This window comes from Populus trichocarpa, chromosome 1 (genome assembly GCF_000002775.5).
Source record: "Populus trichocarpa isolate Nisqually-1 chromosome 1, P.trichocarpa_v4.1, whole genome shotgun sequence".
NCBI classification, from domain to species: Eukaryota; Viridiplantae; Streptophyta; class Magnoliopsida; order Malpighiales; family Salicaceae; genus Populus; species Populus trichocarpa.
Genome location: NC_037285.2, coordinates 22,793,230 through 22,820,265, shown reverse-complemented (window position 1 = coordinate 22,820,265; position 27,036 = coordinate 22,793,230). Strand labels below are relative to the sequence as shown.

The 27,036-nt window shown below is 33.1% G+C and overlaps 3 protein-coding genes across 3 annotated transcripts; 1 reads left to right on the top strand and 2 right to left on the bottom strand.

Moving 5' to 3' along the window:
- Positions 1–285: 285 nt before the first annotated feature.
- Positions 286–1,052, top strand: LOC7467956 (uncharacterized). Its single transcript, XM_002299744.4, has one exon. It carries the CDS (start codon positions 391–393, stop codon positions 943–945), a length of 555 nt encoding a protein of 184 aa, XP_002299780.1. The 5' UTR covers positions 286–390; the 3' UTR covers positions 946–1,052.
- Positions 1,053–2,665: 1,613 nt separating this feature from the next.
- On the bottom strand, positions 2,666–3,412 carry LOC7467955 (NDR1/HIN1-like protein 10). The gene has a single exon (XM_002298239.4). The coding sequence runs from the start codon at positions 3,410–3,412 to the stop codon at positions 2,666–2,668; it is 747 nt and encodes a 248-aa protein (XP_002298275.1).
- Positions 3,413–20,028: 16,616 nt separating this feature from the next.
- Positions 20,029–27,036, bottom strand: LOC7478499 (serine/threonine-protein kinase Nek5). The gene is made up of 14 exons (XM_024589125.2): positions 26,337–27,036; positions 26,162–26,228; positions 26,007–26,072; positions 25,855–25,901; positions 25,722–25,767; positions 25,548–25,628; positions 25,413–25,455; positions 25,253–25,302; positions 24,263–24,344; positions 24,135–24,184; positions 23,266–23,339; positions 22,643–22,694; positions 21,908–22,561; positions 20,029–21,824 (listed from the first exon to the last, which is right to left on the bottom strand). The coding sequence occupies exons 1-14, from the start codon at positions 26,432–26,434 to the stop codon at positions 20,334–20,336; spliced, it is 2,901 nt and encodes a 966-aa protein (XP_024444893.2). The 5' UTR covers positions 26,435–27,036; the 3' UTR covers positions 20,029–20,333.

Genomic DNA, 27,036 nt, shown 5'->3' with positions numbered 1-27,036 from the left:
TGCCTAATTCCTCCAAATAAAACACAAAAAAAATGAGAAGATAAATCTAAATTCAACGATGAAATATATACATAAAATGTTATTTATAGAAAAATATTGCGTGAACATAATCCAAAATTCTGAATTGTGCAAACAAGGAAACTGTCCGCTGTCCGAAACACTTAGGCTTGTCACACATGAAATCACCAAGATATCCTCGAAAAAAGCAAAAGACCACAGAACCATCATGAAGCCCATTTCCGTCATTTCCAAATCTAACCATTGGTCATAGAAAGTGCCATCCATTTCTCTGCAAAGCCCTCTACCGACCTCTCAATTCTCATTTCTAGCAAACAGAGGAGGAGGAGGAGGAGGAGGAGGAGAAGAAGAGAGTAATTATCTCCAAAATTCATGGGCAAAAAGGTAAAATGGAGCTGGACCGCCGCTTTAGTAGGAGCAGCATCTGCTACAGCAGCCGTGGCTCTAATCAGTGCCAAGCCAAAAGACCCAACTTTTCATTTGATCAAAATCAACTTCACTTCCTTCAAGCTCAGGTTTCCAGTCATCGACACCGATGTGATACTCACCGTACACGTCACCAACCCCAATATCATACCCATCCACTACTCCTCTACCATCATGTCGATCTTCTACGACGGCTCTCTCATCGGTTCGGCTCAAGTCGAAGCAGGGTCTCAGCGTTCGAGGTCTTGCCAGATACTTGAGCTCACGGCCCGGCTTGATGGTGTCGAGCTGATGGCTAACCATTCCGTGAAGTTTTTCAGTGACGTGGCAAAGAGGGAGATGGTGCTTGACGCTAAGGTGGATATCGGAGGTACGGCTAGGTTGTTGTGGTGGGGCCATCGGTTTAATGTACACGTGGATAGTCATATAACCGTTGACCCTTTGTTTCTTGATATTATCGATCAAGAAAATAAGTCACGTCTTGATGTTTTTCTTGCTTGAATGGGAATGTTGTAATCGTAGTACTGAGTTATTGCAGTTGGCTGTGTTTGTGCTTGAAGTTTGAAGATGAAAATGAAATATCTTGGAATCTTTGGCATGAGATGAAAGCAGTGTTGGATGTTGGAAGGTGTTAATTAGAAGACAATTATGATAATTGAATAATTAAGAAAAACTTAAAAAATAAAGGTTAACATATATATATTTATTATTTAGCCAATTCAATTCTTGAATGTAATTAGAATATAAATTATTTTTAATTTAGTTTATTTTACGATTAAGTTGTTTAGTTACTTGATTATATTTTTTCAATTAAATTACTTAATAGCTAGAATTAGAATTGATCATACAAAATTAGTAATCTTGCTTGTGTTATGTCATGGGAAGGATTTAAAGTTAATTCTTAATACAATAGAAGAAGGTATCAATAATAATGTACATATTTAATATAATGAATTTAAAAATATATATACTAATAAATGATTAAAAAATAATATTACAGTTGGAAGTTGATACTTCTACAGAAAACACACGACAACAAAATGACGCATTCTGGCTATGGAAACGGCATGATGCAGGTAGCAATGCACTCAAGCAAAGGAAGAACAAAGACAAAAGGAGAAGGCATCTTATTGCCCTCCCCCCCCCAAGAACAAGATAGCATGCTTGAACAAAAGGAAAGCACAGGCAAGCAATGCTGATTTAGTAAGCAACTGCGTGCTTCTGCTTGAATTCAAAAGGCTAATTCAAGAGAACAAGAACTAATGGAACAATACCAAAAAAGTGACAGAGAGTGAGAACAAGGGATCAAAGAAAGCAAAAGCAAGATCTGTCCACTTGCCTGGCAGATAAGGTAAAACCTAACCAGCAGGCAGCATTCGACAAGAATCGGGGGAATTCCATGCCAGTTTTGCAGGATTATCTGCTCCATCCCAAGGAGAATCCGTTAAAAAAAGCTGTATAATTTAGCTCTGATTGTCTGGCATCACAAAACTAAGGCACACAACAGCCTCAAATATCTCATAAGATAAACACAACTTGCTCCAAATAACTACCAGCTATAGGCATAATTCTCCTCAAATTGAAACGAATAAACTCATCACAAACTCTAAAACCATCTCCTCTCATTATTCAATCACACCCCATTGAAATGGAGTAGAAAAGCAAGAGAAGAGGATTTCAAGATAGCTCTACGCATCATCTTTATTGCACACTCTCTTCATCTCTCAATTGTTGCAACTAAAACATTGCAATGGCCCCAGATGAATCTCCACACCAAACCTACAACTATTCAATCATTTTTACCTATTAGCAATTCCGCCTAGAAAAAAAATCTGTCTCGACGGCAATCTTTAGACGAAAGCAATGAATAATGTAACACTTACCTACCAAACAAAGACACAAACAGCAATAACATCCACCATTACAATCCATGTACTTTCAAGATTCCTTTCCTTCCTCTATTAACATCTCAATTTCACAGCAATATAAGAAACCAATCTGAAAATAAGATTAACCACAATTTCAGGCAATCAAATTCTTGAATGAAGTCAGCATTTTTTTTCCCAAAGCACTGTACATTTTTTTAACCTAAATCAATGTACCCCCGCCAACTCCATTTTCCGATTCCGAAATATCAGTCCTGAGTTAAAAACCAATACAAATTACACTAAGAAACTTCGTCTTCAGCTTCTTCTTACTCACAATCAGTAAAGTTCTCCACTCAGGCATAAACACTACATCGCACGGCACCACCAGTCAAGTTCCCAGATCGACCATTCCCTGAAGTCCCAACTGCCACATCATTACAATAAACCCTAAGCAACCTTCTTCTTGCCCAAAACCCTTCAACCTTAAACCCCGCATCAGCAACAATCCTCAAATTAAAACTCACCAATCTACGCCCTTCATCAGAATTAATCTGATTCACCGTCCGCTCGCCGATATAAGAACTCGTCGCCCCATATTCCACATCGATATCAGTGACATTCCTTTTGCCCTGTCTGAACGGGGGAATCCTCGTCTGGGACAAGAACTCCGATTTATAAAAGATCGAAGTCTGTATCTCATTGTACGAGATTTTCATCTTCTTGTTCGGATTAGAAACCTGAAACCTGGCGTTCCAGGTACCAGTCACACTGGAGGACGATGAGGAGACATTAAAGTTGGAGATAGAGAGAGAGGTGACGCGAAATTCAGGGAAGTGGGGTCGGATGACTAGCCAGCAAATGAAGAGAATGGTGAAAAAGATGCCTGTGAAGATGATTAGAGCGATAATTAAGCGGCGGAGGAAGATGGCGCGTTGGTTAGGGTAAGTTTGGTTGGTGTTGTAGGTGTAAGGGTAAGTGGGTTGATGTGGTGGTGGGGCTTGGTAAGGATAGGCAGAGCCTGCCGGTGGTGGAGGGTGGTGGAGGCCGTTTGGGACAAAAGGGTAGCCGGTTGCGGGCCTGGAAGGGTCTGAAGACGCCATTTTCCCTGATTTTTCGAAGATTTTTGGAGTCTGAAGAGTCTTTATGTGCTAAGTTTGGAATCTTGCGAGGGGGAGAGAGAGAGAGAGGTGGGGTTTGGAGATGGGCTGGGCTATGGATTGTGAACCGTCTAGGATTAGATGGGAAGCTTTTATGATGCGCAACATTAGGATTTGTCTTCATTTCTTCCCCTTTTTTGATTGCTAGAGTTCAGAGTTTAATTGTTGAGGGAGAAGAAGATTTTTCCTTTTGGATTTAGTTTGAAATTAGAATCAGTTCTCTCTCTCAAAATATGTAAAGAAATTAAGATTTTTTTTATGTGATTTTTATAATTTAAAAGTTATTTTTATAAATAATTTATGCAACATGTAAAATGAAAACAGTCTGTTTGGGAGTGTGGTTGCAATTACTTTTTAAAAAACTTTTCGTGCTGAAATGCATCAAAATGATGTTTTTTAATTTTTTAAAATTAGTTTTAAAATCAGTATATCAAAACGATCCAAAAAATATAAAAACAAAATTAATTTTTTATAAAAAAATAAATAAATAAATTTTTTGAGAACGCAGTGCCCAAACGTTCTCTTAGTCTCTAAAAGACTTTTCATCATTAATCCACTCCAGTTCATCCAGGGAGAAAAAATATTGATACAAGGTTTTTTTAAAAATATTTTTTTAATTATTTTTATTTTTTCATAATTCTATTTTTTTATATCTTATTTACGATTTTTATTTGTAAACCTCAGGTAAACCACCTGAAAAAAATATTTAATAATAAAATGGTAAATTAGAACTTCTTTTCAAAATTTTATATTCTTATACTAGTTGTCTTTCTTGTGTTGCTTTTATCTGTGTTAGTTGATATTAGAATCAAATAATTCATGATGGTTAGTTGACTTGTTTTGTTGAATAACCATGACTATAATAAGTGGTTATAAAATAAGACGTGCTTGTGCAGTAGGGGATGAAGATGTTTTTTCTAGAAAGAGAAAGGTTTAGGATTTAGTGATAAAAGACAAATAGAGATAAATTACAAAATTAACCCGTTGAGTGGAGATAAGAAACATGTAGATACAAGTTAAAGAATTGTCTTGTCAATTAGTAAAGATGAAGAATAGAAAATTAGAGTATTGTAGGAAGAGTGATCATGAATCCATGGTCAATTTTGAGAACTTGTTTTAGAGATATAAGAAAAGAAGACAACATTTTGATCCAGATGAATATAATATTGAAGCTAAACTATTTGATTATTCTGGTAATTTTGAGGAATTGAATTAACCACCAATTTATGATTATGTAGAAAATGATATCATATACAATGACAATAATAGTAGTGATGATATCATTAATGGTGTTTTTATTGATAATTTAAAAATCAAGTACAAAAAAAAAAATGAAAGATGCTCAACAAAAAAATTATTGATTTAAACTATATTGATCTCTTGACTATAAGTTTAGTGTTATTATCATGACTCATTTTTACCCTCAGTTTTTTTATTTAATTATCTTTTATGATGATAATATAATAATAATTAAAAAAAAGAGTTCAAAGAGTGAAATAAGAAAAAAAGAGAGAATAAATGATTATAAATTATAGGAACTAAAAAATCATAGGAGAAGAATGTGTAAAAGAGAAAAATAAAAATAAAAACGAGGATCAAGCAAAATTAAAAAGATTTGTGAAAAAGACCCTACATATTAAGAGAAAATTTAATTAATTAGTAATCCATAATCAATAAGAAAACAATATAATTGCATAATATTATTTTGCTAGTTTAGTTTTTTTTTTACAGAGGATCCCAGACAATAAAAATAGAAGACATTTAGAAAAAAAAAAAAAAAAAAAGGATAAACACACATAGATTCCAGGAGGAGATTCTTCAAAGAAAAACCTAGCTAACAAAAGCAAAAACCAACATGAAAAAAAAAACAACCTAAAAAGTTATCACATTAAAGAGGAGAAGATAGATCGAACTTCTCAACCTCCGATCTCCTAGCTTTGGTGGGCATGATTGACACCGCCTGTACTTACATGAATAAGAAGGAGATGTTCACACTATAGAGTCATCCATGTGCCTCCCTTCCATTATGGAACGTGTAAAAAATCCATAAAATCCCGACTAGTCATCCAACACGTGAACAATATACGCCAACACTTGTTTTTCCCAACAATGTTTCTCCTTGTTCCACCTCTCTAGTCTAGTTCCAGCCGACTCCCTTGAGTTGTAAAGGTCAATTTTGAACCCTAATGTGTGATTTACTTGTTTTTAGAATTATTTATGGCATATTTGTTGGGTTTTAATTCAAGAATGCTTAACTGAATATTGTCGTTATTTTATTTTATTTTGAGTAATTTGGGAGGCATGAATTTTTTTTTTAGATTATATTTATTTGCATTAATTAAATTGTATTGAATTATTTGTAATATATGAATGATTTTTTAGACATGTGGATATATTTGGGGATTATGTTGAGACTTGTGTTTAATAATATTGTATCATCATTTTTTATTCGATAACTCAACTCAAGATTAGGCTAATTGTTATTGACTTCTTTACATGGATGTTGTGATGAGAATCAACTAACATCATCAAATGATCCCTTAGAGGTACCTATTGGACCTATTACAAGATGTAAAACTAAGAAGATAAAAAAAAAAAATTAATAGGCCAAGTCAAGATGTTTGAGTTAATAAGTTGCAAATCTATCATACTAAACTTTTATATGCTTTTTGGCAATATCTGAAGCTACATGTGGAATTTCACTGCGATTTTAGTTAGGATAGAAACAAGACATCTCAAGCTTTCTATCAATATATGTTAGGCCCAGTAACTCATATAGAAAAAAGAGAATGACGTGTTTGAAGTAAGATTTGAAATCTACCACTAAACAAGAAAAGTTAGAAAATGATTATTTTCCATATAAGTTATGGATTTCTTAAAAGGTAGGGATTCCATATGTGGGCTGAACATATAGGCGGCAACTTGATGAATTATTTAGCAAGTAGTTTTTTTATTTTGCAAGGAATCATAACTTTCAACCTCGAGAATTAATTAATTGTCATAATTTCCATGTTTTCTAAGGAGTCAAAGCCTTAGTACCATAAGTTTCTTTTTGTTTTGTGGATTTTCTCTTTGTTAATGTTTCCTTATTATTCAAGGACATTTGAGGTAGTTTTTGGCTGATTTTATAATGCATAATTTTACGCTAACAGACATAACTTTTGATATGACTGTTAGATTAATCTGAAATTTGCCAGAATATTTGTAAAGGTCTTTTTTTTCAACAGGGTTAGAATTTTGTAGTAATTAGAGTTCGAGAAGGCCTTGCGATAAAGCCTGGAAGCTACTACATGAGAATTGGATTATTTTCTTAGGTGGTTTATGATTATTTTTTCAATTTTATTTAGAACTCTTTTGTTATTTTCCATTCTTGTTTAGGATGTTTTACATAGTATAAATATGTTTATTTAGCTTGTATTTAGGTTATTTAGGGAAGAGACTTGATTATTTAAAAATAATTAGATATGGTTTGTGCTACGCTGCTGGTCCGTATTTTTCTCTGTGGAAAAAACAATGTCTAGGCACTGTAAGCACATTTTAAATAAATAGAAAAAACAAATTACTTGAGTTATAGTCTTGACCGGGCTTAATAAGATGGTTTCATTTTAATTAGACAATAAAAAAAACAACGATAGTGAATGAACAAAATAAAAGAAAAAGGATCACGATAACCTAAAAAAACATTAAGAAGTATGTAATTGGATAAAACAATAAAAAAAAAACCAGGATCGAGTTAACTTGAGGTATCATGATAGATATGTAAACTGGGTAATAAGGGGCGAACCAACTCATGTTAACCTGTAAAACTCGCGGCCCAAGTTATGAGATTGAGTTAACATTATAGAAAATAAATTTTAAAAAATCACAAAGCCTTTTTTATTTTTAAAAAACTAATGTTGAACGATGAAATTAGAAAAAAAAAGGTAAAAAATGAAGACACTCGACCATTTCAACTTTTCAAATTCAAAATCATAGTTATTAGGCTGGAAGTACCATACAAGGAAAATAGCAAAACACAATTTCTAATAAATCTAACACTGAATGATGAATTATCACCACTACACTACCATCACCACCACAACAACTACTACTACCACTACTACTGCTGCTACTACTACCTGGTGCTGGTGCTGCTGCTGCTACTGCTACTATTATGGTTCTATTATTGTTAATCCTCCTCCTCCTCATCCTTCTACTACTACTACTACTACTAAAAAAACAGAAATTATAAACTTGATTTGAAGGATAAAATCAAAAATCATAAAAGTTCTAATAAAAAGCCAAGGAAAAAAACTAAGAAATCAAAAGAAAATTGACCAAATTAAAAAAAATATATATCATAGATTAGAATTGAAAGATTAAATTGAAAAAAAACAAAACTATAACAAAAGAGAAAATGACAAAAATCAAAAATAAAAAACAAAGATTTAATTTGAAAGACCAATAACAATGAGAACCATAGCTTATTTTTCGAGTTAGGAGAGAGAGATGAAGGGAAAAAAAGAACACCAAACGGTGATAAACCAGTCACCGTAAGCTGACACGCGTCACCCAGGAAGGAAGAAGAGACGATACAAAATAAAATAAGATGGAGAAAGCACATTTTAAACCACCAAGAGATTTCTTACGTGTATAACACGCGCCAACAACTTTTTCAATTTAAAAAATATTAATTAAGTGTTGAATGATGTTATTACCCTTGATCAACCAATAATTAACAAAATACCCGAGGCAAAAATACCGTATTACCCTTGATTCCATATGTTAACTTTTTTGGTTTCTAAGGCATCTGTATAATTTCACTATACACAAAAAACAAAAAAGACAAAAATACCCCTGCATGATAATGTTATTTTTTTTGGGGGGGCTTTTTGGTTATTTAACTATTCATTAATACAAGAAAAATCTAATAATACCCCTAAAAAATCTATAATGACTAATTTGCCATATGAAAAGATAAAAATACCCCTAATTCAAAGGTAATGATTTTTTTTATGAAGGACAAAAGGGTCATTACACTATAGTGGGGAGTATAAAAATATGAGAGGGAATATAATGATTTTGCCTTCTGTTTTAGTTGTTTTTTTATATTATGTGTGTGAGAAATCTTGCATGTACTCTTGGTTCTTCATTGAACTCTTTAGGACTTATCAAAGATTAATTATTTATGTGATGTTCATCCTTATATTTTCAATTCTTGATTCTTTATATTCAAAGGGTGTGAGTTTTCATCTAATAACTTTGGTTTCTTGTTTTAGATAATTATTAGGTCAAGCCTTTATCAATTTAATTTTAGCTTCCTTGGATTATTTCTATATTGTTTGTGGGTTCTAAGGTTCTTACCCTTCGAGTACACATCATGTTGACTATCGAATAATAAAATTAATGGGTACATATTTGTGTTCCTTAGTGTATTATTTTGGTATTTTTGTTTGTTGTGGCATATTGGTGATGTGTGAACATATTTGTTGGATTGTGTTGAGACTTGTGTTTAATAACAATGTATTTATTTGAAAACTCAACCCAATATTAGGCTACCTGTTATTGGATCCTATTTTTAGATATTGACTATCAAGTAATAGAATTGGTGGGTATACATTCATGTTCCTTGTTGTATTAATTTAGTATTTTTTTTTTTTTGTGGCATATTAATTATGTGTGGACAGTTTTGTTGGATTATGTTGGGACTTGTGTTTCATAACTATGTATTCATCATCTTTTATTCGGGAACTCCACCCAAAATAAGGCTACCTATTATTCGCTCTTGGATGTTTACTATCGCATAATAGAATTGGTGGGTACACATTCATGTTCTTTGATACATTATTTTGGTATTTTTACTCGTTATGGTGTATTGATCACCATTTATGTTGAGAGTTCATTCCAGGATTTGATGACCCATTCTCGACTTCTATCGTTGATGGTTTTTCGGATACAACACATATTAATGAAGTAAGTTTGAGGTTTGAAATTCATTACTCCAAAAGCTAATAGAAATGAAACAATTTGCTAATTGTTGTTTTTTATACAAATTTTAAGATGAAGAGACTGGAGTTGAAATACAAAATTATTATACTCTTGAAATGAAAAAAGAAAAGAGATTGAAGAGCCTTAATTAGACATCCACAAGATCAAGACAAGAGTAATTTAAACCATAGTTTTAAACTCGGCCCTGTTCAAGGCTCGGGTTCCGGGTTTTAACCGGTTCATAGGATTTTGACCAGGTCGTCTGGGTCAATTTTGATTTTTTTAAAATTAAAATGACGTCGTTTTAAAAAAACAACAAAAGTCAACGGGTTGCAACCAGGTTTTTGACCAGGTCTTGCCGGGTCACCGGGTTTTGACTTTTCCTATTTTTTCTTAAGTCCGGCCCGGTTTCAAACCTGGGTCGGCCCGCCATGCCGAGTCGGATTTTAAAACTATAATTTAAACCCGATGATGAGTTTTTTCTCAACCGAAGGAGACTAATGTAGGAGGTTTTCAAGGGAAATTATTTTTCCTTGTTTTTTTTATTTTTTCCTATTTAGTTTAGGAAATTGAATAATATGTTTAATAATTTTATTTTTTCCTAGTTTGTTTAGGATTTTTATTACTTTTCCTTTATTTTTAAGTTTTCTAGATTGTCTAGGTTAGTTTTTGGGTTTATTTAAAGAATTATAAACCCTTTAAAAATACACACTACTTGAAAAATAATATTTAGTAATAACATTATAAATTAAGGTTTTTGTGTGATTTTTTCTTTTGAAATTCTTGTATTATTATCCTTGTTATCCTTTTTATGTTATTTTTGTTTGTATCAGTTTGTGTTATATATAATTTGGTATATATATATATATGGTATAGGCTAGCAAAAATCTTTTGTAGGCTGATTGTTACTCATCAATTCTGTATCGTATGGCATCAAGATTTATTGAAGTAATGATATTCCAAATAAACTACTATATACGAAAGTGGTAGAACAACATACAACATTTTTTACCATTGAAAGGGAATGCCGAGCTAGGGAGGTCAAGGAGCAAATAAATAAACAAGGAAAGAAATGTTGGGGAAGCACATGAAATGCAGAATGCTAGCAGACATGGATGTATACCTCTATTGCACATAACTGAAAAAAAAAATGAAAATAAATCCTCAACGATGCATGCATTGATAGAATATAATTAATGATTGGATGCACTATAGAGGAATTAAAGAGGGAAATAATGGTGGTAGATCAGCAGGAGCTGCTCAATTCAATTCACTGTTAAATCTTCTCCTATTAAAATTGTCTAATAAATCCATTCCAAATTTCCAATCGTTGCTTAGCCATTGGCATATCCTTGGACGTAAAAATCCCATTAATTCCATGTTAAATTCCCTTACCATGCTTGAAACTCATAAATACTCACCAAAAATTAATGGACTCTCAAGATTCTTCTTTCTTTTATATACGAATGGAAAATACAGAATTTGAATGGCTAGAAAGAGGGAAAATATAAGTAATTGCAGGAAATTAAGCATGAAAAGACTCAAAAAAACCCTAGAGTGAAACAAACAGGATGAACAAAACAATTGACACAACATAGATGTAATTCCTAAATATTCTGCTGCATCTGGTCACAATTCTTTTCCACTGCCCATTGACATCACACTCACTGGAACCAAACACCAACGTTGTCACATTGGAAGGAAATTCAACCTTCACGTCATCATCACACGCTGCCTTGATCAAATCCTTCTCGACAGGCCACGTCCACCCTCCATACTTTGCCTTGGCATGCAACTCCGTTGTCAAACTCACAGCTGCACCTCTAGAAGATGAGTTATCTTTAACCTGAAAAAACAAGCTAGGAAACGCAGCCTGTAATGTTTTCTGGGTTTTCCCAGGTTGGTGAAACGGTGGAAGAGTAATGGTTGAGAGACTTTCATTCCCATAAAGCAACAAGGCAACGACTTTTTCATAAGACATGGTTTTCCTATTTGGGTTTTTCGTGGAGAAGGTAACGTTGAAGTTTGCGGTTATGGCGTTAGAGGAGACATTGAGGATTGTTAGGGAGGAGGAGCTGACATTGAATTGGGGGCTTTCAGGCTGAAGAAAGATGACGCCACGAGTTATGACTGGAACGGAAACAACTAGTATGAATGATACTGTGATGAAGAGAAAGAATACGATGCAGTCGTATACTTTGGCTTTTGTTGAGTAAAGTTTGGGGATTTTGGTGGTGGTGGTGGTGGTGGTTGGTTGAGACATGGGAGGTTTCTGAAGGGGAGTGGGAATCGAGTTTTGGGAGTCGTGATTTATAACGCTTTTGGGTTTCCTTTTGTTTCGAGGAATACCAACTTAACGCAGAGAAATTTTCCAAAACAAATATTATGAACCCACAATAGACAATATCAATGGCATGGGCCACTCTATTGTGAATTGTGGACCCACATTTAACTTTCAAAAACGAAAAAACAAAATAAAAAAATTGCAATATTTATTTTTTAATTCGATGATGAAGAATATCCTTGAAAATAATATATTAATAACATCTCTAGTAAGTAAATGGGTTTACTAGAATAGTACCGATGTGTGTTTGTATTTAACCATTGAATTGAGAATAAATTAATTTTATAACAATAATATATTCTAAAATAAAATAATATATTATTATTTATTTTGTAAGTTCACTTTGAATAAATATTTAGATATAAAAATGGAATATAACATCATCACATTTAATCTAATTCAAAGAGAAATATCCTTCTTGATCAAAAATAGATTTTTGTTTCTCTATCCTCAATTGCATGTAGATATTTTGTAGAGTAGCTATCAATAGTTATTTAATCATCAAATTGAAGTATGAGAAGAAATTTTATATAGTTATTTTATAAATTTACTTTGACAAGAGATTTATACATAAAAATAAAAGATAAAATCATATCTATTCTAATTAAAAATAAATAAATATTTTTTTGTGATCAAAATATTTCTTTGTTTCTCTATCCTCCAATTATCACTAATTATTTCTCAAATAATACAATTTTTATATAACAAGTCCTTTTGCTATATTAAAATATTTCAAATATTTCCTATATTAAAATAAAAAATTGAAGAATTTAAATAATTTAAATCTTGAAGTTTTAGGTCAAAACCCCCTCTTCTTATTTATATATTTATTTTTTTATTTGACAAAGGAATAAAATTTTTAGCAACAACACAACTTTTCAGAATAAATAAACTCAAAACAATTAAAAGAAAAATTTCAAATAATTTGAATACACACCGAAGAACATATTTTTTATTTATCCAAAACTTCTTTTTTGTTAATCATTTTTTTGGAAAAAAAATATCTTTTTTTTTATAAGAAGCATTATTTTTCATATAAAAACCTATCATGACTTGTAAAATAAATTTAAACAAAAAAATAAAAAATAAAATCTTCATTTCAATTTATGCAATTGTATATATATAAAAAATAATTTGATAAAATACTATAAAAATCAATAATAAATTACAATACACACACACCCAGCGCACCCAGGCTTTTTATATGCTAAGTGTTCAAACCTGGAAGTTTAGGCTGAAGAGAGCCCACCCTCTCTAGGCCCTCCTCTTTTATGCTAGGCGTTAATATTATTTCATTCTATTTAATCCTCATTCGATGAGCTGAAATATTTTATTTAATAAAAATAATATTTTATTTAGTAAATATAATATTTTATATATTATTATTTTTAAATAATTTATTTTTTATATTATCATAAATTAATAAATTGTTAAATTTCTTATTGGCAACATCATTAATTTTATTGTCCAAAAACTCATAATTGATTGAATTCTAAATTTTTTAATTACAAGATAAATAATTTTTCACGTGATTCAAAACACATGTAAGGACTATTTAATTATTCTTATCTCTCAGAATACTTAATTTCATTATACATTTCTCGTTAATTACAATGGAGATATAATTCATGTATCAAGTTTATTAATTGTAAGAGAATGCTAATATTACTTTAAATTTACAAAGTTTGGGTTCTTAAAAAAATATAAAGTTCTATATCAAGTATTTTATTAATGAAAATATGTTCCATACTAAAAAGTACAATCAGGACTTAAAGACATAAAACAATAAAGTATATGTTAAATGATAGACTTCTAATCAGATTGAACTTAACTAAAAAGTTTTAAAATAAAAAATAAACTAATTAACGTGTAAATCTCTCTCGAAACAAATAATTTGTGATACAAAAGTAGGGTTAGAGTTTATATATCCAGCAGCTTTTCCGGTCGCAGCCTTGCTGCTGCACCAATTAACCAATTATCAACCCAGGGAAAAGGTCTCCGAAAAGACCCGATGTACAGAAGGTCAAGTAGTTGTGTCTGATGGTTCTCACGGTGCATCAGTACCCTTAATTGGTGTTAAAGGAAATAAAAAATCAACTAAATATTGGAATTTATCACAATTACAATGGAGAAATCAATTCAAATATCGCAGTTGCAGCAATAAAATGATAGGAACCTTGTCTATCAAACAAATGATTTACTATAACTATATATAAATATTCCAGCTAGCGGCCGGCCACCGCTACATAGATTATTTTGGCAGCCTACGGCATGGCTACAAATAGCAAGTCCGGCCCGATGGGCAACATGAGGCGTGGATGTTGTTTATTGTCAAATAAAAATTAAAACATAAGAGAATAATAATGAAACAAAAGAAAATAATAATGACAGGAGAAAAATTAATACATAAGAAAATACTAAACAATTGGTTGTTGATTATACAAGCAAAAAACCAACTCCAGGAACGATCTCACTAACAAGCCCGGCCATGAGGAAGCATTAGATGTCTGTGGATAGATCAAGAACTTCAACCACGCTTTCCAAAAAATAGAATCAGAAACACTACGATAGCTGCAAGAACGAAACTTGCTACAAGCAATTTTATAATAAGCCTGCAATCTTTAGTTTCGAGTAAAGAGTCAATGTCTTGTGGATCTGCCATTGCCAAGGAGTAATTCTTATGAATAAAATCAAGAAGGCAAAAAAAAAAATTTAAATAAATCCCTGAACACAAATGTATTTGAGAAACCCTAGACTTGGTGGATTTGTTTGAAAGAAATAAGAATTTCTTGCTGCCATTTATAGGGTGTTTTTGGAGACCAACTCCAAGGAACATGCACAATTAATGTCATTAATGATAATTATTATAGATTCACGAGTGAATCTTAAATATATGTTGCTGCTTTTATGAAAATATTTTCCTTCATTTAAGACATTAAAAAATATTTTTGAAACGAGTTTATGATCAATATTATTTTTTTATTATTTTCCTAATTTTGAGATTATTTTTTTTAATATAAAGAACCTGAAAATTAATATTAAAAAAAACAAATTAAATACCACTTAAATTTAGAAAAAAAAAACTATATATTATAATTAAAACTGTAATAAGATCTGTTATGGTGAAACAAAATCTTGTTTAAATGCTTCATTTTGTTTTTATCATAGTTTAAAAGGCTTCATAAGAAACAAAATTTATAAAAATCCATTTAAGCAAACATTAACTTATTGAAGATGATTGGTATAGGGCGTTGACTTCCTTGATTTTTGGCTTGATTTCGAACTATAATTTGCCATAATTCCATAGAGTTACCAAAAACTTTAAGAACCCTAATTTGATAAACGCTTTTCTTAACTCAATAGTGCCGCCAAACCACAAAATCAACATGGTTTCTGAAGATGCAGCAAAATTTAAGCACGCGCGTTAAATTTGGGCTCCAAACAGCTAGGCCTTGCATTTCCAGCTTGCATGTAAACCTCTCTTCTCCAGCCATGCATTTCCCGTGCAAACACACTTCCATGAATTAGATATACCAAAATCAACTCACTCACATTTTTTATGAAACAAAATCCAAAGAAGATCTAATGGCTAGGAAGGAATGAGTGGGCACAAAAATACAAATAGAGAAAAAAGGAAAAGAATAGTATATATGCATGGGCATACATGTAGAAAATATCTTGATAAGACGATACAAAAAGCCTTTTGCATTATATATTTATCTAAAACAAAATTTTACTCTCAAGAAATTTCAATGCTAGGACCTAGGAGAAACCCTAAAACAATTTCCTATATAATCCATTGGACACAGCTGCATCTACCATGTCTTGGTAATAATGCATTCAATTGGTTCACCAATCAATTTCCCCACGTTATCATGCGAAGAAAATCCAATTTTCAAATCACTGCAATGTGCCTCAACAGCCCTCCACACCCTTTTTGCTTCTTCATTGCCAATCCAATACCCAGCATACAAACCAATGTTGAAGTGTACTGATCCATTAGCCATCTCAGTAGCCATATCCTTTATCACCTTCTCATCGGCTTGCACCGACTTTGCAACCAGCTTTCCATTCTCAGCTGTCCAATTATTTCCTCGCACTTGAAATGGTGCAATATTGGTCACATTGGTGAGCCGTTCTTGCTTATATTGAATCCATGTATAGAAGGTTTGGTATAAAACACTTGCAGTACTGGGATTTTGGACTGAAAGCCGGATGTCCCAGGAGGCAGTGATTTTAGAGGAAGAAAGTTTGAATCGAGAAACCAAGATTGAATCAACCCGGAAGTTGGCAATATTCTCGTTAGTTGCTTTAGGATTTTTGTGGAGAAGAAATAGAAATACGAAGGCTGCGATGCCAAGAAAGAAGAGAAAGGCCATTACTATAGAACACAGATATATAAGTTTCTTGTTCAGTTTTCTTCCATTTGATGATGAAGTTGGAAGGCCATTGCCTCCACTAGGTTGAGAAGACTTTGAAACACTCTTGTCCATGCTTGTGTTCGTTTGAGGGAGAGAATGCAGACGTAGAATGAGAGATAGCTAGAGAGTTGTATACAATATGGAATGACATGAATAAGATCACGTTTTTAATTATAGGATGGAAAATAAAATTGCTAACAATGACAACAACAATATTAATTATGAAAAGGTTTCAATTAATTCCAGGGTGTGCATGGAAATTATTATTTCTTATATGTATATTAAGAATAAGATTCATGAAATTTTGGGTTTAATTACTTTGAAACAATTAATCTTGTCCACGCTTGTGTTTGTTGTTAGGAATTAATTGTTTAGATTTACTAAGGGTGTTCAAAACTGATCTATTTGTAATATTTGTATTATTTCACTCAATCTAACGTGTTAAAATAAAATATAAATATTACATATGATATTGAATAAAAAAAACTAAGAGATGAATATCACGGGTTGGGTAGCGGGTCAAGATTTTTATTAACCCGACCTAGACCATTTACCTTTTTATTTTTTTTTTTCATGTTATTGTTATATGTTTTATCTTCTTCTTCTTTTTTGCATTTGATTCTTTTATTTTAGTCAATTGGTATTGAGCCTAAATTGTTTTCCGAAGTTTATAAAAGGTTTTGGTCTAATTTATTAAGCTCAAATCTCAGTTGTAATTAAGCTTAATCCATAAAAATTAACAATATAAACTCAACCAGTAGATATTTGTAATATCCACACATAAAAATTAGCTTAATCTGATATATCAAACCTGCTCGAATTCAAAAAAGTTTGAATGGGTCAGGTTTACAATTTGTTAAATATCAAAAGTTAGATCTGATACAATTATGGTCTTAAACCTAACTCAACTATATCCATAAACACCCCTACCTTATAGAAAGGGTTTGAATATCGTCGTAAGAAATGATATTAATGTTTTGTGTTGATAACGTGGTTCAACCCGCTTCTTAAATACCCAACAATGGTATTGTTTTTCAAGTATAGATAGAGTACTAGATGAGTAGTCTACGCTATGTTACTGACCAATCTAAATTTTTCTTCTATCATAAAAAAGGAAGCCAAGGTGACATAAGCATCCTTAAATAAAGAAAAAAAATTGAGACTCAGGTTATTGACTTGACTTGAATCAATAAGTCCATATAATTTTGATAATATGAAGAAAAAAATGACAAAGAAAAAAAGGTTATAAAACCCCGACACAGATCCATCCAAGTTAGCATATAAAATCTCTGACCTAGTCATGACACTAGGGTAACCCTATTGGAAGCAAATTGAAAGCTTAATTATCAAGCAATTCAATGTTGAAGGAAAAAATTGAGAAGAAATATATATATATATATATATATATATATATATATATATATATATATGTATATAAAAGATCATGGTTAAATAAAGTCAACTTGTTAACCCTGTGATCATGGGTATAGGGCTGGGATAATCCTATAGAAAAAAAATATAAAGATTAATTCTTAATCAATCAAATATTGAAGGGTGATATTAGAAAAAAAAATAGATTTAATAAAAAACCTAAAAAAGATTGAGGTCAATCCGTGTTAATATTTGAAACAGTGACCTTAGTCATAAATTTAAGACTAATCCCATTGCAGGTAAACCCAAAAAAATAACAAAGTAAAATTTTCAATCACAAAACATCGAGGGATTTTTTTTAAGGAAAAAAAAACAAAAACAAAGAGCAATAAAAAGAAAGCGGATAAAATTTGACATAAAAATAAATCAAAATAAAATGTTGAGTATGGATGGCAATGAGTACTTGTGTGTCAGATTTCTTGATGTCCATACCTACCCGTTATCCATCGGGTATAAAAATTAGATATCCATAAACTATTAATCGGATTTTAGGTATCTTTATAGGTTTCAATCATCTGCCTATTATTCTGGGCCCATTACAAAATTCAGGGGTAAAAAAAGGACCATACAAATTTTGCTTATTTTGCCTGAGTCAACTGGAGTGACATGAAAAACCTATAACCTAGGTAATAAGGACTGAGCTAACCCAGTTTAACCATGTGACTCATGTGATAAGATTGGGATAACTCAATAAAAAAAATAAAAAAAAATCACAAAGACTATTTAAAAAAAACATTAATGTCAAATGATGAAAGCTAAAAATAAAATAAGTATATAAAATAAAAAACAATGTCAACTCGTTCTAACTTTTCAAACATGTGATCCGGGTCATTAGACCGAAAACACATTATATGGAAAAGCATTAAGCCCAATTCCCAACCATTCAAATGTTGAATGATAAAATTAAAAAAAAAAAAACAATCTCAATTATATAAAAGGATCTAATACAAACAAATAGTAATTAAAAGAATGATGATCAAAATTGAAATTTAAAATATATTTTAGTTTTTATTGAAGGGTAAAATTGACAAGAAAAATCAATTTAACAAAAGGAAAAAAAACAATCAAGAAAATGAGGGTGAAAATTAAAAAAAAAACATAAAAATAAAATTTTGAATGAAAGGTGAAATTGAAAAGAAAAATAAATATTTTTAAAAAACAAAATTTAAAAATTTTATATTTTTCTTGTCTTAATTTTTCATACACGCTATATAAAATTTTTTATAATAAAGAAATAATTTAATAGAGAAAAAAGATTGGTCTCAAAATTAATAAATATTCATATAGTATGGAAAAAACAAAATTTTATATTCTTAATATCAATGTTTTATATTGCTAATTTACAAGCCAAGAGTTATAATCCTGAGACTATCAATCCCTCGTAGTTGTATATATAAATATTATTAATTGCTATAGATACTTTATTGTCTAGATATGAAATCACTTAGATATCAAAGCATGTAATAAAAAGATAGTAGAGATTTATTAGGGTTAGATAAATGGTGGGTTGGACCAGGATCTTGGACTAAAAAACCAAGCTTGAACCTAACCTAGACCATATTGAAAGTATCTATAGCAACATGATTTGCCTTCGACGGTAAGAATAAATAAATAAAATTCTTAGACCATATTGAAAGTAATGAGGTTATAAAACTCAGGCTTGCATGACAGGTACAAACTCATGAATTTCCTTTCGAATTAGGTTTTTTTTTTTTTTTTACTAGGTTAGATTCTGTGTCGGGTTAGATATTGGGACTTGTAACTATGTGAATAGACAGGAAGAGATCAGGAATGAACCGAGCAACCCTTCCCTGAGTTCCCTCCGCCCACGAGCTTCCTTGTCCCCTTTGTACAAAAGAATTCAACAGCTAAATTCATGCACAAAACCTTCATGGTTCTTTGCCTGATTGGCAAAATTCCTATTTCAAATCCAGCTCTTATAAGCAATGGGACGTTGAAAGTTACCGTCTTTTGGCTCCAGACATCACTTAAATCGTTAAACACCCCGTTTTTCACCGAGCAAACCGAGTTTCTTCTGAACTCAGCTCACAACCTTGCCTGAATCATCTTTCCGGCACACCACCCGGTTAGATTCATCCACAGTGTGACTTGCAATTTGCTTTTCCACAACAAAAGCATATAGATTATCTATCCAAGAATAATGATGTTGTAACTGATGTTAAATGTTTACACCCTGCAGACCAAGCCAAAATGACAGCACAATATTGATCTTCATGCTTGCACTGGAAGTGGTATTGAATGTCAAATGTTATTGTCCTGCAGACTTAGCCAAATCATCACAATTTATTTTCATAACAGAAGGGATTTTGCATTGTTTTCAAACCATCCTGAGAATCACTTGTCTCCACAGTTGGTTCGATGACAAGCGGAAAAGCTTTATCAACCAAAACTATCTATCAACTTGCATTAACAACATTTGCACTTACATTAAACAATTAACACAGCATTTCCATACAGTTGTCTAGGTGACAATGCTATTCAATTTGTATGGTCACTATGTACAATAACGAAGTGGAAAGAAAGAATTGCAAAAAGTGAGGGGGGAAAAATACAAGGCTTGCTTGTTCTGTGTGAAAAATTCAACACAACTTGAATGTGCGAAATGATGACAGAAGGCTAAAATTACTTGGCAAATGTCAATGCACTTAAACTAGAGCACACTTACCATGGATATCATGATTCATGAACTCCGTCCGCTTTCCTCGATCATCATTCCTTTCAGGCTCTTTGCTAACCAGATAGCTGTCTCCCTTGGAGAGACTTTATCTTTCCCAAAAGGTTTCAAAACAACTGCAAGCTCTTCTAATCTGCTTTGCTGAAGCAACTCGGCAGACAGTTCTAGAAGTCCTTCTAGTGCGTCTGCCCTCTGCCTAAAAGACTTAACATCCAAAGTTTCCTTTGCCGGTGCTTCCTCTTCACTAATAGAGGAGTTGGGTTTTGGTAGCTCAGAAATATCAGATTGTGGAACTGATGCAATTTCATTTCTCAAATCGATTTCTTTAGTGCCGGATTGATCAGAAATACTTGATTTCAAACTCACTGCTTCAGAGCAATTTGATGATTTAAGAGTCACTGCTGTACTCACATTTCTCATCTCCAATTCATCTCTTACTACATTTAATAGCTTTCCAACATCCACATTTTGAACCCCCATCTCCACAGTTTCCATAACTGGCTGCTCATTCCCAACCCGAAAACTACTGTGCCGTATAACATGTATTACATCGTCAAAAGCAGGAGACAGATGGGCAGCAGCAGGCTTCTCAGTGGTTGAATTTTGTAAAATCATAGCTTTTTCTGGCTGCATATTCTTTTGGCCAGTTGAAATTGGTGAGGTAATGGAAGTGGTGGTTTCTGAAACTGATGATAGAAGTTCTCTTACTGTGAACTTGTCATCACCACCAGATGCAGATATAAGATTTGATTGGGGCACCGTCTCAGGGATAGCACTTAGCCTGCTTAATTGGGTATTATTTTCACAAATAAATATTTCTTCCGAACTTGGGGCAGTCGGATTCAGAGCACAACTTTCAACCTCTCTCCCATCACCAACAATGGTTTTCTTGTGAAGATCTATGACAACATTCGAGGCTTCCACTGAGTATAGTATGGATTTATGACCACATTCACTGTTTTGCCCGGACAAATTTTCAGACATGCCAGAAAATGAAGTCGTAGCAGGAGAACAGCTGGGTGGATAATGTTCCAAGTTTTCTGTGCAGATCACTGCCTCATGATTAGGAGGTGTCTGTTCAGGCATGGCAACAAACGGATTTGTTGCATCATCACAAAGCTCAAAAGCTTGAATTGACACTGAAGATGAGACAGAATTACTGCTTTCTGTCTGCATTCCTTTGCAAGCTCCAACTAGAGCCCTTTGAGACTCTGGTGATACCTCCTCGGAGGAGTATGGGCGACCATCAGGTACTTGGTAAGAAGTACTTTCAGGTTCTTCGCTTGTCTCAGTTGGACACAACTTCATGTTTCCATTTGGAACACCAGCTCCTATTTGTGTTGTCCTTCCAGGAAATGAAGATCGCTGGAACAGATTAGGAGGGGTTCTTTGCCTTGGCTTCACAGCAAGTCCATCATCAACATGTTTACTTGGACCAGCTGGAGGAATCCCATCATATCTGGGTTTAGTCTTTGGTGAGGACTCAATTATAGGTAACTGCAAAAGTAAGTTGAAGAGTAAATGATTATTTCAGTATGAATATCAAACTAAGAAAAAAAACCAATTGATTCTGATTATACCTGGTGTTTCATAGGATGTGATCCCTGGATCCGCTTTGCAGAATCCAAGGCTGCTTTTGCAGGTGCAACAGTTGGTGTATCTGCATTAAACTTTAAACCAGAAGCAAGGGCATTAGGTCTAAGAACTTTCGGTGATGCTTCTATGTTACTTCTTTGGGTTGATGCACTTCCAGTCTTTGTACGATTTCCTCTCATTGGGGAACCATTTTCTCTAGGTTTTCCTTCTTTTAAGGCCATCATAATACTTTTGATAGTTTTTGGTTGCTTTGGTTCAACATTGCATCCAATTTCATCATGACAAGGCTTCATCACCCTCTGTTCATTCATTTTGACAATGCGAACATTGAGATTGTTTTCTTCTTCACATGGCATGGGCTGTTCAGCGCCATCTTCATCATCAAAAGAAGCTAAATCTGTATCGGTGGCTTTATTGTCACAATTTGAGACCATTGCTGGGATATTTCGTTCACTTGAAAGCAAACTATCCTTATCACTACTAGAACTATTACTGTTCTGGCTTTCAGCCATACTTCTTCGAGATTCACGACTTCTAGGAAGACGTTTCTCAGAAGATAAGGATGTTGGAGGACTGAACGATGGACGGTATTGATCAACATAAGGCTGCAGGTATGGGTGCTTCAAGATCTCGGATGCCTGATTAAGTAATGAAAATTATTAAGATTAAGATAAAGTAATGACAAGTTTTTAAATTGGCACATAATTTTTAAGTCTTACACTAGGACGATGCTCAGGATTCTTTCTCAGCATGCCTTTAATGAGTGTTTTCCTGCAGGTAAACACATTAATTATCAAAGCTAAACAGTGGGTCAAAAGGTGGATCGTCACCAACATGTAGGACATAGGACAGAAACTAAAACAAAAACTGCGAAGTTATCTGATTTCCTTGAGGTAAGGCAGTTAAATAGCCAGGAATGGGATCCATTATATCATTTTCAAAAGTTTAGTCCTCTGTTCAGGCAATGATTTAAGAACATATTAGATAATCACTGCAGTTTATAAAGCGGAACGTCGCAATACATCTTCAATACTTATATTCAACAAAAGAAGAAAATGATCAACGAAATGATTAACATGCAGAAATCAATTTAAATATCACAGTTGCAGCAATAAAATGATAGGAACCTTGTCTATCAAACAAATGATTTACTATAACTATATATAATTCCAGTTAGCGGCCACCACTACATAGATTACTTTGGCAGCTTATGGTATGGCTAAAAATAGCAATTTCCTAGTCAAGTCCCAAGTTACAGCATCCCGATGGGCAACATGAGGCGGTTGTTGTTTATTGTCAAATAATAAAGCAATAAGCTTTACAACAGTTCATGGAGACTTACAAAGATGGAGAATAGCAAGGCGGTAAAGGGCCAATAGAGGAACGATTTATCTTGCTTATCAATCCTGCCATATCCTGCAAATTTGGCATGTAAAGGCAATTAGGAAATTGATAAAAACAAAGAAACTTGTACAATTAGATATAGATGAAGTCAATCAGGCAAAGAATGCCTTCACAAGAAGCTTGACATTAAGCTTTATGTCATTAGCAATGCCACAGTAAACTCTGAAAATTTGGTGTAGATATAAAGGCAAATAGAACCTAAACCAGTTCCTAATTCTGAAGAAATATATTATGCTGAATTCACATAGCATTCATGCTTAGTCAAAATGTTGGCAGGTCATCAGTGTTGTCGACTTAGCAGGTAAAGTAACTTGGGATAACATCAAGCAATTTAGGGTAGAATCCCGCTCATGACTAGGATAGAAGCAATTTAAGGAGGTATGGGGCTCCCCTTAAAGTTAAGCTCAAAGACCATGAAAACTCCACAACATAATATAATCTAGTAAAAAGCCATGAAAGGGTCATTGCAGTGTTCCAAATGCTTTAAAATTTCCCTCGATTATTAAACTCCAGGAACTACTTACAAAAGACAATGTCGAGTCGTTCTGTTGCATTACATAAAAAAAGCATAAACAGATTGATAATAGAGATACAAGTGAATTTCATGTTCACATTTTACAGTGTCATGAAAGATATCATTATACTGATTAGCAATTCCAGTAATAAATTACCCAACTTGTACATAAAACATCAAACAAGATATCATGATCTACATATTAAACAAGTTGTAGGATCAAAGAGCTAGCACTTCGACAAAATTCCCAAAAAATACGTATATAGTGTGAAAAGAACCATGGGAAATCTTACAAAAGCTTTAAAGGCAGGGCGACGAGCAGCCATCTCATACATACAGCACCCTAGACAACAGAGAAGCGTTTCAGCAAGACACTAAAACAAGTAATAAACATCTCAGTTATTATCTAGAAATGACATACCCAAGGACCAAATATCTGATTTGAAACCATAAGGAATATCTGCAAGCAGTTCAGGACACATGTAATTAGGAGTTCCAACCACCTGGCACATAAAGATACAACACAACTATTAGTTTCAAAGTGGATAATTGGAAACGCCAATAGTATTTAAGTCTCTTCCTTTATAGTATACTGTATTCAGTAATTTTCTTGGTGTCAAGTGCAATTAACTTCATCATAAAGGGATAAGCATGCATGCAAGTTTCATTTATTCTTTCAGTTTGGGTTAAGCTCTATTTCCAGCCAACTATTCAGAATAGTTTACTAGACTTTACAACAAAATAAGTTACAGATTGAGAGGATAACATAGTTTACTAGACTCGTCATATGGACATCCAACATATTATTTTGTAGCAAATTTTAGCTGTTATGCAGGTTTTCTTTTTAGGTGGATAAAGAAACTACATCAGTTGGAAAAGTAATTTGGTGATTTAAATTTATGATTACAAAAAAAAATAGTTACTAAAACATTCAATACATCATCCTCTCTTAAGCAACATGGATTTCGATCAACATAAGATAAGTCAATGAGAATTCATCTGAATTGAGTTCGACAACATAGTTTAATACCATAGTAAAATTAAAATAACACAACTTTAGCCACCTGATATTATCTGCACTTAGTAAAGAAAAATGCAGCATTTCTCCCAGTCCCCCAAACAAGAAATTCATAGATTCACATCACAGTGTATTGCATTCATGCTGGCTGGATAGCAAAGATCTTAATCTTGCATGTAATGACTCCAGGATTCAAAATCAGTTGGTTCCACATGCTCATGCTTGATATATTCTATTTCTAAGAAAATTATTACCAGTAAAAAAAGAAAGGAAAGAAAAAGGAACATCTTGAAAGAGAAGCAAATGTAGAATACAACCTCTTCTCTGTGCTCAATAAACAACCAACAGCAAAAGACCCAAAAAATAAAATTAAAGAAAAAGCAAAGCACATACCGAGGAAGCCAAGTCATCTGCTTTCAGAGTCTTAGCAAGTCCAAAATCCCCTAAATAGTGCCAAGAAAAGACAAGAAAAATCAAGAAATATACATAAAAATCCTATGATGCAATAACTAAAAGTTGAAAGAAAAAACAAAATAAAAAAAAAACAACTCACCAAGGCGAACATCCTGTTCTTTAGTAAGAAATATGTTGGAACACTGCAAAGAGAGTGTTTCACATGTTCAGTCTAAAACACCTCCAAAAGCAACAGAGAAGTTCAAATTCCTATTCCAAATACTCATTTTCTTACTTTGAGGTCCCGATGTAGAACAAAATTGCCATGCAAATATTCCACCGCTAACAGTAGTTGAGTGAACCACTTGCAGAGTTTCTGAACAAGTTTCACAATCACCAATGTAACTCAAACCCCCCAAAATAAAATCTCAGATTCAAAAAATAAAAAGAAGCAATCATCATCACTTACTTCTTCAGGAAAATACACGCCATTCGATTTTTTCATCAATTCAGCCCTATTACCACAAACGAACAAAACAATTCAGCCTTGAAAATCACCAAAACCTTATAAACCAAGACTTCATTACTCAAATAAAACTCACATGTCTCCACCTTCACAATATCCCGTAACAATACAAACATAGCAACCCTGCATTGCAAATGTACACACCAAATCAGCCTAATTCGATAAACATATCGGCAATTCGTAAATTTCCGCAATTATTAAAAAAAATAAAAATCCAAGTCTCATCACCTTCTCAACCCATGCTTCTTTAAATTCTACAATGTACGGATGCTGAATTCTCGCAATCAACGCCATCTACATTCAACATTTTTTCAATACCTCCATTAAAGGATTTAAAAAGTAAAATAAAATGATCCTTCATCAAGAGTTGAGATGAGGCTTACTTCTTGGTGAGCAGATCTCCGGCATCTCTCGGTTTGCCTTGCAAGCCTGATCTTCTTCAACACATACCTAACAGTTTCTCCCAGATAAAAAAAAAAATTAAATAAGATACACATTACGAAAACTGCATAAATAAAACGTAGATTAGAAAGGGTGAGAGGGAGGGAGGGAGATTACTTCTTTTTCTCGGATTTGTGATTCACAAGAATAGCAGCACCAAAAGCACCCCGGCCGATCTGCTCCATGATCTCATACTGATCCATTCGAGACTCCATTTCTCTCGATCGATCGATCTGCTCTTGCTCTTGCTCTTGCTCTTGCTCTTACAATCAATCAAATCTTCTCCTTCTTCGGTTACATATATATCACAAACAAGCACATTTACTTTCTTCAACTCATAAATACATGATGATTAATTAACAACCGGAATCTCCAGCGCCGAGGACTCTTCTTCTTCATAGACCTCAAAACACAATGTCGTCGTCGTCGTAACCGTTTTGACTTCAATAAAAAAAAATCCACTCTCTTTCTTTCTTTATGCCTTCTCTCTCACTTCCTTCACTCTCACTTCCAACTACTTATCTATCAAGTCGACTAAACTATAATGGAAAAAGAAAATGCGTGGCCGTTTCTTTTCTTTTTTTTCCTTAAAGCTGGTGAACAGGGTGTCAGGATTTATTAATAATATATTCGTGTCCTCCTCTTGCCACTAGTACTGCTACTTAATTGATTTTCAAAGTAAACAAGGCAGATGCCGAGGCGGAGAGAGCTAGGAGGCGTTGTGGGTACGGGTATGGGTGTGTGCGCTTCAGTCCCCCGCCGACATTAACAGCTGCTTTCTCCCTGTGCTTAAGAGATTTGTTTGGCGTCTTCTTCT